This window comes from Neopsephotus bourkii, unplaced genomic scaffold (assembly GCF_033783945.1).
Source record: "Neopsephotus bourkii isolate Nb327-2 ecotype Australia unplaced genomic scaffold, CSIRO-AGI_Nbou_v1 NB_168, whole genome shotgun sequence".
NCBI lineage: Eukaryota > Metazoa > Chordata > Aves > Psittaciformes > Psittacidae > Neopsephotus > Neopsephotus bourkii.
Genome location: NW_026900684.1, coordinates 18048609 through 18063499, shown reverse-complemented (window position 1 = coordinate 18063499; position 14891 = coordinate 18048609). Strand labels below are relative to the sequence as shown.

The window sequence follows — 14891 nt, the reverse complement described above, 5'->3', positions numbered from 1 at the left end:
CATACTACAAGACAAGGGAAACTTCCTCTACCCTCATTCATACACCTTAGCTGTCTTACAACATCATGGACCACAAATTATATAGCAAATCAATAAATATGGCAGCCTCTAATGGATGGTTAGAGCTTGGAAGAAATAATCATTATCATCACCTTCACCACTCAACTAAATTCAGCTTCAGAAACAAACAACTTGTAGAACAGGCTGAACCAGACCTTGATGGAGCAACAGTTACGAAAGATAACTTGCCAAAGTATTTCATAGCCACGAAAATCAGCACCCCTCCCTAGACTGTAAGAATCCCCCAGACACACAGCTCTTTCATATGCTCCTCCATGCGCTTCAATCAGTGCACCTATGCTATCAGACAAATTAGACAGAGGAAATGAAAGAGACACTAAGTATCAGATTCAGCTTATTCATGTGACCAAAAGAACAGAAAAAACAGGGACTAGTGTGGCTACCCTACTCTCATAAAACCCACTGAATCTCTGACCTCTGATATTTGATCTCAAGTCTTTACAGGCTTAGAAAATGACTTTTTTTTTCTTTTTTTTTTCTTTTTTTTTTTTTTTTTAAGTCTCCAGTACAGCTTAAAGGCTCTGGATTCAGATAACACAACAGGTAATTTCTGTAACCTCCACTCTCAGTGATGCTCTTTACTCCAAAGGCAATGAATACTTCCTGTCCTTTCCCTCGTATCAGCCAATAACCTTATCTCCCTTTTCCCTTGCTACCATGCCTCTGGGCCTCCAAAAGTAATAATGACCTTTTCCTTAAGACTGCCTAATTGATTAACACTATCCATTTAAACCCAGAACACTGGCATTTTGCCTTTCACAAGAAGTAGCAAAGCTATAGGAAATGGCAGCTCAGCCTCTTACACTACAGGATATAGAAAGCATTATATAAAACTAGCAGATACCAAGTTTGAAAGAGTCAAAAGAGCCTTGAAAACATGAAAGATGAGGTTAAGTTGTGGCAGTGCTTGCCACAAAATTTTATGGGTACTAAAGTGTATACTAATCAAAAAACCATAAATATAGAAACCCCGTTGAGCGCTATTAAATACCAAGCATCCCCTCTCAGAGGCTCTGAGCCATACAAATCTGGATGCTGACAAAATGCATCGATACTTTCCAATGCACAATTGCTTTTTCCTTATCTCCTTCCTTAGGCTTCTTTTTCACAAATAAGCAAAGATAGAATAACAATACTGGAATAGGTATGCTCCATAAAGACCACCTTTACACTCGTACTTGTCTTTTAGGATGAAAGGATGTCACCTGTCTGAAGGCTTTGCCATTTTAACAATACTTCAGTTCTAATAGGATCAGTTGCCAAGGTGAGTGGCTCTGGTGCTGGCACGATTGGCAACAGAGCACTCTAGCATAATGCAAAGAGGGGTTCCCAAACTGGAGAACCTCAGGGGAGCGAACAGCCAGCAGGAACCCACAGTTCATACCACAGTAGCAGACAGGACCTGGGCTGGACCAGTAGCAACAGCAGCCAAACCACTCACACCTACAAAAGAAGGCCTTATGGAGCCCTAGTGAGCAGAGCATGGCCCATCAGCTGGTTTGTGCAGCACTTCACACAGAAGGGTGCTGATGCCCTGCCTGCTCCCCCAGGGATCAATGGTACCCACCCAGCAGAAAGTCATGGCCTCCCTGAGCTCTGCACCCACCACAACTGACGTGGCTGCTCAGACAGAGCTCTGGTGGGAATACACTGCCACCCCAGTGACAAGCATTGGGTGTGCCCTGCTCTTGTGCCAGTATCGGACAGCAGCAGTAAGCATGCCTGTGGAAGGTGTGCCCATGTGGAGGAACTCCTCTGCTTAGTGACAAGAGCTCTGCAAGGAGGGTGGGGAGTATGAGGGAGTGCAAGGGAGGCACAGACTATTTCACCTACACCCCACCTTCCCTGAGACAGGCCCAACAGGCAGACAGAATGATCTTCATTAGGGACTGTAGTGCTAGGACAAGGGGTAATGGGTTAAAACATAAACAGGGGAAGCTTAGGTTGGATATAAGGAAGAAGTTCTTTACTGTAAGGGTGGTGAGGCACTGGAATGGGTTGCCCAAGAAGGTTGTGAATGCTCCATCCCTGGCGGTGTTCAAGGCCAGGCTGGACAGAGCCTTGGGTGACATGGGTTAGAGTGAGGTGTCCCTGCCCATGGCAGGGGGATTGGAACTTGATGATCAAAAGGATCCTTTGACAGATCCTATTCTATGATAGGGAAGATTCCCTATCCTTTGTCCACCTGGCTGAATGTAGTGACTTAAGGTACAGGGGACAATGGCAACAAGTTCCTGTCTGGAGCAGCAGGCGCATCCCCTCTGTGACTGCCCCACCTGCTCAAGTGCCCTTGCACAAAAGCTATGAAGTTCCACAAGTGCGAGGAAACAATAATGAAGACGATGGTTTACCTAGCATAGAGGAGTCGCCAAGGTAAAGTCAGCCTGTACCCTGCATCAAAACTGCTTCCATGAAAGAAAACAGATGGGTTGCAGTCATACAAGACCCTTTTCTGAAGGAAACGGATAGCTCAATATGCAGACCAGATCCACTTCTTAGGGAAGTCTGGTGCCTCCCAGAAGCCTTGGTTAAATATGAGAAGAGGAAGCTTCCTACCCTGCTATGGCACTCAGATGATTGTCCATTATTGACTTTTCAGGTAGGCAGCAATGAAGTTGCAACAAGAAACCCAAGAGCAATTGAGACTTCAGGGCCTTGGGATGACTGGTTAAGGGTTCACGAGCACAAGCAGTTTTCTTTTCTATCCTTCCAGTTGTAGGAAATGATGACGGAAGAAACAGAAAAAGCGAGCAGATCAATACCCAGCTATGAGACTGGTGTCACCGGCACAACTTAGGAGTTTTTGATCATGGGTCAGTTCACATGACACCAGCCTTGCTGGCCACAAATGCGGTACACCCATCTCAAAGTGGGAGAAGGATCTTTGCACAGGAGTTAGCAGGGCTTATGGAAAGAGAGCATCCTGGCTTGTAGCAGAAACACTATGTCCATCAGGACTAGGGAAGTGGTTGTCTCCCTGTAAAAAAAGATGTAGGAAAAATTTCTGCAGTGGAAGGGTTGTCAAGCACTGGAACAGCCTGCCCAGGGAAGTGGGTAAGTCACCATCCTTGGAGGTATTTAAAAGATGTGTAGATGTGGCACTTGGTGACATGGTTTAGTGGTGGACTTGGCAGTGTTATGTTAATGGTTGGACCTGATGATCTTCAAGGTCTTTTCCAAACTAAATGATTCTATGACTCTAAGATAAATCTCAACACAGAAGGACAAATTCTGGGTTAATTTTAAAGACATTTGAAAATTCTGAGTATTTTTTTAAATGTTAAAATAATTCTGTTTTATGCCCTCCAGGAATGTTAATGATTTTGCTTTGTATCTCCATTCAAGTACATCTTTGTTTAGCGCAAAATACCTGTTTAGTGCCTTCAGCAAAGCAGTTACTCACTAACAAACACATTTTGTCAATTCAAATACTAACAGACATAATTAAAAAAAAAATACAAAAGACAGTATGGGAATAGTAATTAAAGGAAATACAGAAAACTGTGTTGTCATTTCAGATCTGTCCTAGGTCGAAAAAAAAATGCTGTTATTAACAAAAAGCATTGGTAGTCTGTTTACACTGTAAAATGTTCATGTAACAGAACACATTTCCTTGTCAACAGCCTCAGAAAGAAGAAGATAGATTTGGCAGTAATGCAAATAATCTTCTGTCCTATACAGCAGTAAGGTGTGGTGACAAAGCCTCTCCTGCAGCTGTCACGACTGTACTTGGACCATGATACTGTCCTCTTCCTTCCTAGCTGTCTAACCTTCACCCATCAGCACAGACCTAATATTTTAGAAGGGGAAATAGAAACACAATGGTCTTAAAAGCTGCCCAAAAGAAATTTGGTTTTTGGGAGAGGGAAGAAACTTCCTGAATTCATCCAATCATAAAATGATATTAGAATTATTTGAACTTAAGCTATATTAATACTAGATGCTGGTGTGTGAAGGGATGGAGAAGCAGAAGCCCAGATAACATGGACTAGAAGAATTATAATAGTAAAACCAAAGCTATTGCTTTTGACTAAACATTTATTCCAAGAAAAAAATATTGCTTAATATAACATGAGATCACTGATGTACTTCTTTCACTTGAACTTGATATTATGCTGTAGTTCAAAAGAGAGATTTAACAAAGTAATAATTGTTTGTGGCTGCAACACTATGATTAGATTTGGACCTTCTCTTTAATTAGAAGTCAACCTTTGCCTCAAGCCTCAGGAGATAGGAATGTCCACTACATACCCTGAACAGACAACAAACCTCTCATTACAATACTCCCAAGATTCAGATGTGGCTATGTAGACTTACAAAGACCATACTTATATGAATACTTTCCACATTTAAGGTTGTGTGGTCTAATTTCAGTCATCTGTAGCAAGGGACCTGCTGGTGACCTGCCTTGGTTGTTGCTTCCAAGGAATCAGGCAACATGACTTTTTCTACCACTGAATCATAGATCTCTTCCTGAAGCTTAAGCAGCTGGAAACATGCAAAAGCAGCTCATCCTTGTCTGCACTGAGGGCTAGTACTAGCTCAGGTGAGGCTATGGTTTCTCATAGATAGTCAAAACTAGGTACCTGCAGTGAGCAAAAGCCTGCTTTTGAAAAGAGAAATCCTGTAGCAAAATCAGAAATGCAACGTCTCACAAATGACAGGATCAGAGCCTAAAGTACAGCTCTGCAAACTGCACAGCAAGCATTAGACAGAAATAAAGTAGGAAGAAAGCAACTAACAATGTGACAGGCTTCGCTAGGAATATTTTTTTCCCCATGATGTAGTGTGGATGCAAGTGTAACATGCTTTGAAAGAGTACTTGATCAATCATTTCAATGCTCAACCTGCCAAAAATTAGATGCTACTTAAGGTAACCGATTACCTGTACTAGAATGATCTGTAGACACCAAAGTAACTTACAGTGAAATGACAAAGTAGGTGAGCAGTAAGAAAAAAAGAAAAAAACAAGCAGTAACAACCACTTCTCTCTTGTGCACAGCTGAGTAAGAGGCCATGGAAACAAACACAACACAACAGCAAACTGTGCTCTCCCACTCAAATTCCAAAGGTGAAGGAAAATGTAGATACTGTTCTAAACTAGACAGAAACCTATTTAAATCCTATGGGAAATAAATCACAGCTCAAGTATCAGCTCCAGTACTCTCAAAATATCAACATAATTATTTTTTTTTTCAGAGAGAACCAAACTACTGCTACTTCTGAGCCTGAAGTGTACATACAACCTGCTGAGTCTCCTTCCTCAGCCCTGACACCTATCCCAAAGGCTTCCCTTAGCAGCTCCTCCTCCTCTGTTTCCTTTGATCCTATTACAAATACTTCTGGAAAGAACCCTCTTTCAGCGCTTTTCCCATCCATCAGATTAATTTCATGTGCTATTTGTTATAGAAATGTCTTTGGGAGAAAAAAAGAATAATCATAAAGAAACAGAATTATAACCATGACTGATTAATTTGGTCCATCATGTTACTTATTAACAGAGAATTCCAGTTCTCCCCACCTCTTCCATCCACCTCAAAGCTGGGTTAAAAGACAAAGCCATATGTTTTCTTTAAAGAGAATTATTGCCATTTTATAGGAAAAATTTGAAATCTGGTCAGAATTGCCTTTAAAAAGGAAAGCTCCGTGATTAAAAAACCCTGTGATGTGTGTAATTGTGTGCTTCCTGAAACCACTTTTTCTAGAACTGAGGTCTACCATGGCTTTTTATGCCCCAAACAATTCTAATGCACAAGGAGAGTGGCCTTGTATCTGGATTGTCCTCAGTACATTCTGCAGGAGTCTCTTCTGAAAGGCAACTGGAAAGTGAAACTTGCTCACGTACACAAGATGCCCAAAAAAGCACCGAAGTCCTTTAAGTGAAGAAGGAGGGTGAACCTTTCTTTTTATTCTTTCACCAACCATCTCATTCTCAGCATTATTTTCCATTATGAATTAGCATAAGCACTGGAGGGCAGCCCAGACAACGGAAGGAGTTGTTCAGCACACCAAATCAAACAGTCCTTCAAAATTCCCTTAGCAGAAACGAGGAACAGAGTGCTCTTTTATTAAAACCAATCCCTCTTCTCTCATTAAGAAGAAGGAATCTGGAAGGCTGGCTAAGATGCATCCTTCACAGTAATTCTTTACCACTATCTGTGAGATGAATAGCCAAAAATCCCCAACGCAGTGATGAACTGGCAGCATTAAAACAAATACCCACAGGCTCTAGATACCCATATGATCCCCAACTGCCAGCAACTCAGCTGAACCCATCTGCCATTTATTCCTCTGCTCTACCTGTGATTTTTTGACAGCCCCCCCCCCCATTTACACATAAGTATAAATTGAGCAGGGAAAATTAACATTGCAATTAATAAAGTAAACGTAAAGATTTATTTTGGCAAAGGAATCCACTGCACAAAACTGCTCCGGCCTATTCTACTCACAGGAGGAATATCTCTGACGTGCACAGCACGTGCTGCTGACCAGAAACACATGATAAACAAAAGACAGACACATAAGCAGATTCCAATCTCAAATTTCACCATTTTAAATCCACAGTTAACTAGTGGGATTGCACCATGCTTCAAGTGATTGAGTCCAAAATTTAGCTCTCAGAATGAAAAAAATGGAGCCACATGATCCTACTTTTTAGATACCAACAACAAAGTCAGGACACTGAGTCCCTGCTGCCAGCTCTGCTATTGATTTATGTGCAACTTGCAAGAAATTACTCTGCCCCTTTTGCTGAACCTGCTTCATCTGTAAAGTGGAGACACAGCTATTTTTTTTCCCATGGAGCCCACCTTCTGATCCAGCTAACCACATGAGCACTGATTACAGCCCAAAGGAGGGAATGAGATCCTTCCTTCTGGAGTGGCACAGGCTAAACTCAGATCACGGCAATCATGAAACTGCACCCCAAGGGTTTAGGAAGGAGACTCGACACCTTTTATTACATAAATTTCTGACCTACTGGGGGTGTACAAAAGTTGGACATTGCTCTTTTCATTACCTAAGAGAATGCTTACACTGAGAGTAACCTGCTACTCCTAAGCCTTAAAAAATCATAAAAACCAAATATAAAGAACAAGAATGTAACAGTGAAATGAGCATCATCCCCCAACATTCATTCTTTCTTCTGCACATAACCCTTCCCTTCCAGATGAGTATTAGCAAGGCTCAAAGTCTGAAACTTCAGATATGTATTACAGCCTATAACATTGGGTGGATGGGCAAAAGCTTGACATTTGCTTGTGGAACAGCTGCATTGACAAGGTAATACAGACACTGCCAGTGGATAATATCAGACTTTTGAACGACAGCAGTGAAAAACTATATTTCACGATGTTTGTGGGAATGAATCTGGTCCTTCTGGGTATTAAGTAGGTCCAGTGTTTGAATTGAAGAGCTAGATTTAGACTCATTCTTTTGACACTGTCTCCCACAGCATCATCATTTGGAAATCAAGTTAGGACAAGACAGACAAGCAGCCTGTAAGTGAGCTGCAAATAAGTGGCTCAATCTCCCTATCCTGGGTGGTTTTCAAGACTTGGCTAGAAAAAAACATCCATTGGCCTGATCTTCCCCCTATGAACAAGACGTTTGACTACATGACCTGCAGAAGTCCCTTACCACCAATGTTTCCACCATTCTGTGATTTCTCAGTGAAGAAGCAGCAGCAGCTCCAAAAGCTTCTCCACACTGCTGATTTGACTAAGGCACAACAGAGAAGTACAGGTCTTCAGTAGGGGTACAAGACCACCTCTCACTTTTTTTCACATTCTTAAGATATAATTAGACCATTACTGTAATATTTATTAAACATGACTTCACAAGATCAACATTATGTAGCAGAAGAAATACAGAAATGCAGAGAAGCCTTCACTAATGGCATTCTGCTGCATAAGAAAAACTAAAACCAAAGTAAGATACAAAATGCCGTTCATAAAAATGACAGCTTCATTTACCAGATCCTCACTAAAGGGATCCATAGACCCTTTGATCAGCTACTTCAAGTGCTCCTTTATAAAGGAACAAAAGAGCGGTTGTGTCTATTTGCATTGTTGACTTGATGTATTTAAAATAAAAAAGACCAATTTAGTTCAATCAAATGAAGGCAACCAGCTGTCAAAGAACTTAACCACATTAAAATCAGTAGGCAGACTATATGCCAGTTAAAACCTTGAAACTACTTCTAGAAATGAACTAATTATTTTCTCTCCCTCCCCAATTCTAGGGCAAGCTTTCACAGTAGACTCCTAGATTTTAGAAATCAAAATCTCTTCAACTGATTGATATGCTACTAAGTCTCTCAATAAATTGTTGCAGTGTTAGCTACCTTCATCCTCTCATCTCCAAGGTCAGGGCAGCTACAGTGAATGATATCACATGACAAGACTGCATTTCAGGGATTTTTTGATTCATAATCCTTACCCCAAAGGGAAAAAAAAACCCCAAAAGCATAATGAAATTAATCTACTTCCTTCTATGAGCTTTACTCATGTTCAGAGATTAGCTGCAAATATGTGGATGCCTGAAATCTTCTGTTCTATTCCCATCATATAATTTTGAGTTTGAAAACCTTTAGAAGCATCAGACTAAAGGGGCTGCTTCTTTTCACCTAACTGACCTGTGCTACAGCAGTGCATGACCTGAAGCTATCAGAGCCAACGCTGGGTGACCTGACAGTAAAATCAAGAAATAATGATAATTACAGATCACAGTTGCCAGTACAGACATATCTTTAACGCTGTTTGAAACGCAGCCATTAAAGGATGGTTAGTATTAGGTCATGAAATTAAACATTTTTTGATAAAAGTTTAACATAGCAATAAGCGTTATTTAGATTCAGAGACCATCTGTTTTAATCTTACTAATGTGCTAATATTTAACAAAAAAATCAGTGCATGAAAAAGATATCCACAGGCCCTGGTCTGCTACTCCTCTCTATCTAAACTCTCCTGCATGCCAGATGGCTGCTAATTGCCAAAAGAGACAAATGTGCATTAATGCAAATTTTGTGAGCATTATCTAGTATCTGTTTCCCTCCTTTTAAAACATTACCCATGCATTTTGATTCACCCACTCCCCAAATATCTTCCCAGTGTCATGCTAGATCACAGTATCACCACTCAGAATACTCTACCTTCTTGCAGCATTTCTTCCACACTAAACATCTGTTAGGCTAGTGACATCACCAGAACATTTGTCACAGATCCTGATACCGCTATAAACATGCTTCACCCTGCATTATCTAAATGGTATCATCTTACAATAAAAACAACTATATTAAATGTCATTTTTATACTGTTCTATCTAGAACAGGTTTTTATATGCTTCTCACTGCAAATGAATTATGTCCAAGATATGCTCTAAAACTCTTCCTATTTCATTGTATATGAGCACTTTATCCCTCATACTGTGGAGACTCAAGCACAAGCTGATCTAGAAATACACAGACACAGAAACATGTAAGAACACGATGTTGCAAAGGACAAGTTTAGACTGCTGCAATCACAAGAAATATTGTCACGTGTTTATTAAGCTGATCGTGTTCCAAACTAAAACTTAACCTTACAGAGCCTGAGGAGGCGGTGGTGGTGGTTGGATTTGGGTTTTGTTTTCCTCTTCTTATCCCAGTGTTCCACATTTGTGATTAATTTAATCAAGACTGCTGGGCAAGAACTCACCAGGGCTTTTTACGAAATAAACTTCTACTTCTCTGTCTCTCTCTTGGAAACACCTACACCCACTATTTCATCTTAGGATATCTACCTTTCTTGAGGTTCACTGGATAGGTCTTTATCTGGTCACCTACTATTCTCATGTTCATCTCCACTATTTTATAGTAATTCTAGTACAGGAACTCTTGTTACTAGACCTTAAGTCCAAGTACAAAGATCTGCAGGATCATTTTTGTTCCACTTTAGATGATGAATGGGATGGCACATTGCTCTTTTAAGAGATGCATCCCAGCACATGCAGGTCAAGAAGAAAGTAGGCAAGATGCCCTTGAGCAACTTTATTTTCTTTTTCCTTTGTCATGAACCGTCCCCAGAGAGAAAAGTGTTGTGCATGCAGTAGCTCATTATAACATGGCATAAGCCATAAAACTGTCCCAAATGGAACTCAAACTACTCTGAAATGCTGCCCATGTTACACAAGAAGTGTGCTTTGCACTTTAATTAAAGTCTTTCATACTTCACTATTTAGTTTTCCCTCAGCTCTTACAGCAAGGGGCTCTAGGCTTCATGCAGCTGCAACTCTTTTCCCAGACATGATACGGCCAGACTGGGGATAAGAATCTGATCCAGCAATTTGTTGCCACAGGGTTATGCTTCCAACTATAATGAGAAATGAACCACAGAGTGTAGCAATATCAATTAGCACAGTACATCATCTAAGTAAGGCAGGCTGCTCCTGCTCTAGCCTAGAAGCAGCAGTGAGGTGCACATAAAACCACACTACTCTTTAAGCAATGACTTTTCTTCCTCATAGCTCATCCTGGAAAGCAGAACGATCATGACATGATGGCCAGCGAGATTGAAAAGGGAGCAGAAGATACATAATACATGGTTAGAAAGCACATGCACTACTAGTTGGAATAAAAGACTGTTGAGAGCTGCTTTTTTCTGAACATTATGAGCCACCTACGTCATACTGTTAATTTCCCTGTGTTTTCCAAATGAGAATTTGGAATTTGTAACCCAGACAACTGAGGGCAATGTTCTATTGTGAGGGCTGGTCCAACATGTGAAATTCCTGTTCCATGGAAAAAAAATAATCAGAAGTTTCACTTTGCTTTTGGCTCCAAATTAGAACTTCTAAAATACTCCAGACCAAAATGGTACTGGTGAGGAGGACCAGCCAGAAGAAGAGGAAACAGACTGAAGCTGCTTCAAGCTTAAACTAAACATCTTTATAAAATCAGATTTCCTTTTGATAATGACTTGGATTTGACAATATTGTAATATGACATGATCTAGTAAAACTTCAGACATGCAGACCTGCATGTAACTGCATCATTTTGAAGAAAAAAGCCAAGTATTTTTAATTACAGAAGGAAACTAGGACATACACTGATGTTTTAAGCAGACACAAGCAATGTAGGTAATACTCCCCTGCAACTTAAACACATTGTTGGAAACAGCTACAGTCCTGTTGCGGATAAGGGAGGGAAGGGAAAAGCATTCTCTCTTCCATCGCATCACACAATAGATACAACTCATCAGCTGTGCTATAAGAAAAGGCTACAGTTTCCTCTGTTCTTCCAGCCATAAAAGCTACCCCACTGTACCATAAAAATATAACAAAGAAAAAAAATCAGACTGTAAAAATCAAATGAAAAGGCCATGTCATGTCAGAAGGCTGGACACCAGGGGCATCCTTTGGAAAGGCTTTTCAAAAAGGAGTGGAAGAGCCAGTGTTAGCTGGTCTGCTCTATCACTTTACTTCATTAAAATCCCATTATCCAACACAGGATATGGCTGAGATCCTATTCCCTGGTGGAGAGTTGAAAGGGAGAGCTTAAAAATAAGGCAAAAGAGAATGAGACTGTTTTTAAAAACAAGAGGAGAAGAAGGAGAACTACAGAACCTAAAGGGAAGATGTGGCCTTGCAAATCAGTATCTGAGAAGTTCATGGGAATTGCTGATGGAAATTCTAAATCCAAAATGTTTGTGCACATGCCTGTTTTGTTTACAACCCATTTGTCTGTTTCTCTCTGTATTAAGCCCTTAGGTATGATGGTTATGAGTTTAATGGAATAAATAATAAAGTGTTGCTATTCTTGACTGAACCAAGAATTATTTTTCTTGTTACAGAAGCAAACAATCCAAAGAAGCAAAAGTCGTAAGAGCTTCTTGTCTTAAACCACAGTTTTACCAAACAACCCTGTATGTGATACATAAAGAAGCCTTTGGATTTGAAGTGTGCAGAATTACAGTTTAATAAGCCCCGTTAATTCCTTGGAAAATTTTGCCCGTAAGGAATATAAAAACATTACCCTTAAGATAATTATTTTGGTATGTCATTACTGTTACCAAAACAGAGAAGTAGAAGAATGGCATTTTATTTTTCTGGACGATTTCCTAGTTCATCCCAAACAAGGAAAAAATTAAGAAAAAAAAAGGAAAAGAAGGGAAGAATAAATACAGAAACATGGTTCTTACCCTGAAGAGCGGCAGTCTGGTTTATTTCTTTCAGAGCGATCTGTGAGAAAGGAGGCATAATATCAGCACAAAAGTTGGATGTTCTTTAGCAATACTAGTACAGAAGTCTTAAAAGAACTGTGACACTATATGACTAGCAAAACCAAAAGCTAATTCTGTCATAAAACTGTTTTTCTGCACTGGACTACTCTGAGACGATGTAAAATTACTGCAAGTTTAACGTTTGTTAAAGTTCCTCTAGTCAAAACACAGTGTATGTAATGTTTTGTATTAATGCTTTGGAAGCTTCCCCTCCCTTTAGCTGAAATGAATAGGACTTTAGTTCAGGGTAAAAATAAGGAGAGGGAAGAGGAAAAAAGGAAAAACCACAGATTACTCAGCGCAAAAAAATCATTCCATGAATCACGGCTGGCAGAGTTCCTGACAGGATGGGAATAAAATCAGCAGTTGGTTGCAGCAACATCTGCAAATACACTGAATCCAGTGCAGCCCCATCATTAACTCTTCAGTTTCTGGGTGCTCTAGATACTGATCCTTTCTGTGCTTTTAGAAAGGGTTTTGTTTATCCTCCATTTCAATTAGCTTATTTGCACCGATGAGATTGACCTGCAAATAAAAATCTAAACAATACAATCACATCAACTCAAACTTATTTTGATGAACAATTTATCAGCTGCTAAAGCCATCTCTAGATACATTTCGAAGTCTTATTTTTGAAGGCTCTGATATGCAAAGTATAATACACTTCTCGTAAGAGTTAAATTATCATGCAAGTATTACAAAATAACCACTCTATTGTGTTATTAGAGTTCACATATTATCACTTACATTGTAAGTCTAGAATATCTCTTATAACATGAATGTTTGAACTACCTGAAAGAAGCAATTGTGATTTGTGTTCCCCTAAAACACATATATGTTAAAATCAGAGGGAATTTTAATAATTTATTATGGAAAGATCCACCATGCAATTAGAAGGATACACTTACAGCTATATATAACCTCCCTTGACAGTGGTAATTTTGCTTCTGATTCCATCTGTGTGTATTTTAAACAGAAGGCTATTTTTCTTGTGTTAGTAAACACTTCACTAAAAAACTTGTCATTACAGAAGAGTAAGTCTTCCTAAAAAAAAATTTAAAAAGTCAGATTGAATTTTTAAGCTTAAAGCTCTTGCCTCTGAAATAAAATTTCTTCTCTTAACACACATTTATTTCTGTAGTTTTATTTCATGTACAGAAGAAATATTTTCCTCTCCACATTTTAAGTGCTCATTTGATTATGTTTTTATCAAAGCAGTAAAAAATTACTGCATATCAACACTGCTCAAAGAAGTATCTAATGCTTTTTCTATTCATAGGTGTTCCTACTGAGCTGTCATAGCCACACAATGTATAATTTATTGTGTTTCTGACTCACAGTGATCTCCATCACACCATGCACTATGCTGATAGCTGGAAACAGGATGGTACAGCTCAAACCAGAGTTACAGCAACAGTTGTTCAAAGACACCCAGAAGGGTTCCTTCCATCCTCATAGTTTGTTCATGTAGCTTCCTTACCTGTGAGCATTTTAGAAAACTAGGCAGGACTTCCTACTGAAATCTGTTTGCTATGTGTGGCTTGTTACCAGTGCTCCCTGTTACATATGCAGCCACTTCTAAAGTTACATATCTTCCCAATTCTAAAACATTGTGTGAATAAAACAGTGAGAAGGAAGAAAAGAAGTCAGAGCACATGTAAATATAGCATCTGGGAGCTTTCCCCCTCAGCCCACATCCAGTTGGTAGATCCACCACTGCTTGGCCACACTGCCACAACCTGCTCGTTCCGGAAGTCAATGCAATTCCCTTTTCCTTTTTGTTTAATAGAAATGTTGAAATGGAAAACATTACCTTTGTTTTCAGATATTTTATTTACCACTAAACATAGTGAATGCACGTCAGCCACATGTACACTGGTCTTACGAAAAAGAACAAAGGCAAATAAAATTATATAAGCATGCAGTTAACATTTTGAAGTAGAAATAAAACTGCTCCTGTTTAAGGTTATTGTGAGCTTAATCTTTTAAAATTGATTATCAAATGTAACAAGAGACTCAAAGAGCTGAATGTTTCAATTTTGTGCTTAAATTCTGCAATTCTAGATGCTGGCAATGCATGAGCACCAATTCAAGTAATGTCACACACCTCTTGAATATGAAAGCCCAGAAGAAACAGGCTCACACCAGAGACATTGTTTTTCTCTGTTTATTTTGCAAGCTTCTTCAAAGTATCTTGTTGCTAAGAATGACTTCGACTGAAAAGTGTGCTCTCACTAGAAAAAAATTTAAGTATAAACATTTAATGCTGTTGAGAAATGAGTGGAAAGTTAACACCCGTTCTGCTGTTTCAAACTACTGGGGAGCTTCCAATGCAGTTACCTCTCAAAGTAGAACTTCCTCCCTCCTCTTGCCCCCATCCCACAGTTTTTAAAAGATGAACTGACTGAAGGGAGCAAAGAGGGGCACATAGCATTTCCATTTCTGGGAAATACTGTATTTTTTTATCTTAATTATGGGTCCTGAATTGAGCAGCCACCAGAGGGAGCAGGATATCATAATACTCTTCAGGAAAACATGTAGTTATGTCCATCT

At 39.6% G+C, this 14891-nt stretch overlaps 1 protein-coding gene across 5 annotated transcripts in view; it reads right to left on the bottom strand.

The window, feature by feature from the left end:
* The window catches only part of SH3D19 (SH3 domain containing 19), an 82679-nt gene that overhangs the window by 52807 nt on the left and 14981 nt on the right, over nucleotides 1-14891 (bottom strand). For 3 of the 5 annotated variants that reach the window (XR_009728554.1, XM_061374023.1, XM_061374040.1), the window contains exon 2: nucleotides 12258-12297. The exons of 1 other annotated variant lie outside the window; for it this stretch is intronic. Coding sequence is in view for 1 of the 4 variants with exons in the window: in XM_061374023.1 (XP_061230007.1) it covers nucleotides 12258-12297 (40 nt within the window). In the remaining 3 variants the exon portion in view is untranslated. Of the gene's footprint in view, nucleotides 1-12257; nucleotides 12578-14891 lie in introns of those variants that run through there. One more of the 5 variants, XM_061374030.1, reaches the window with a different exon arrangement.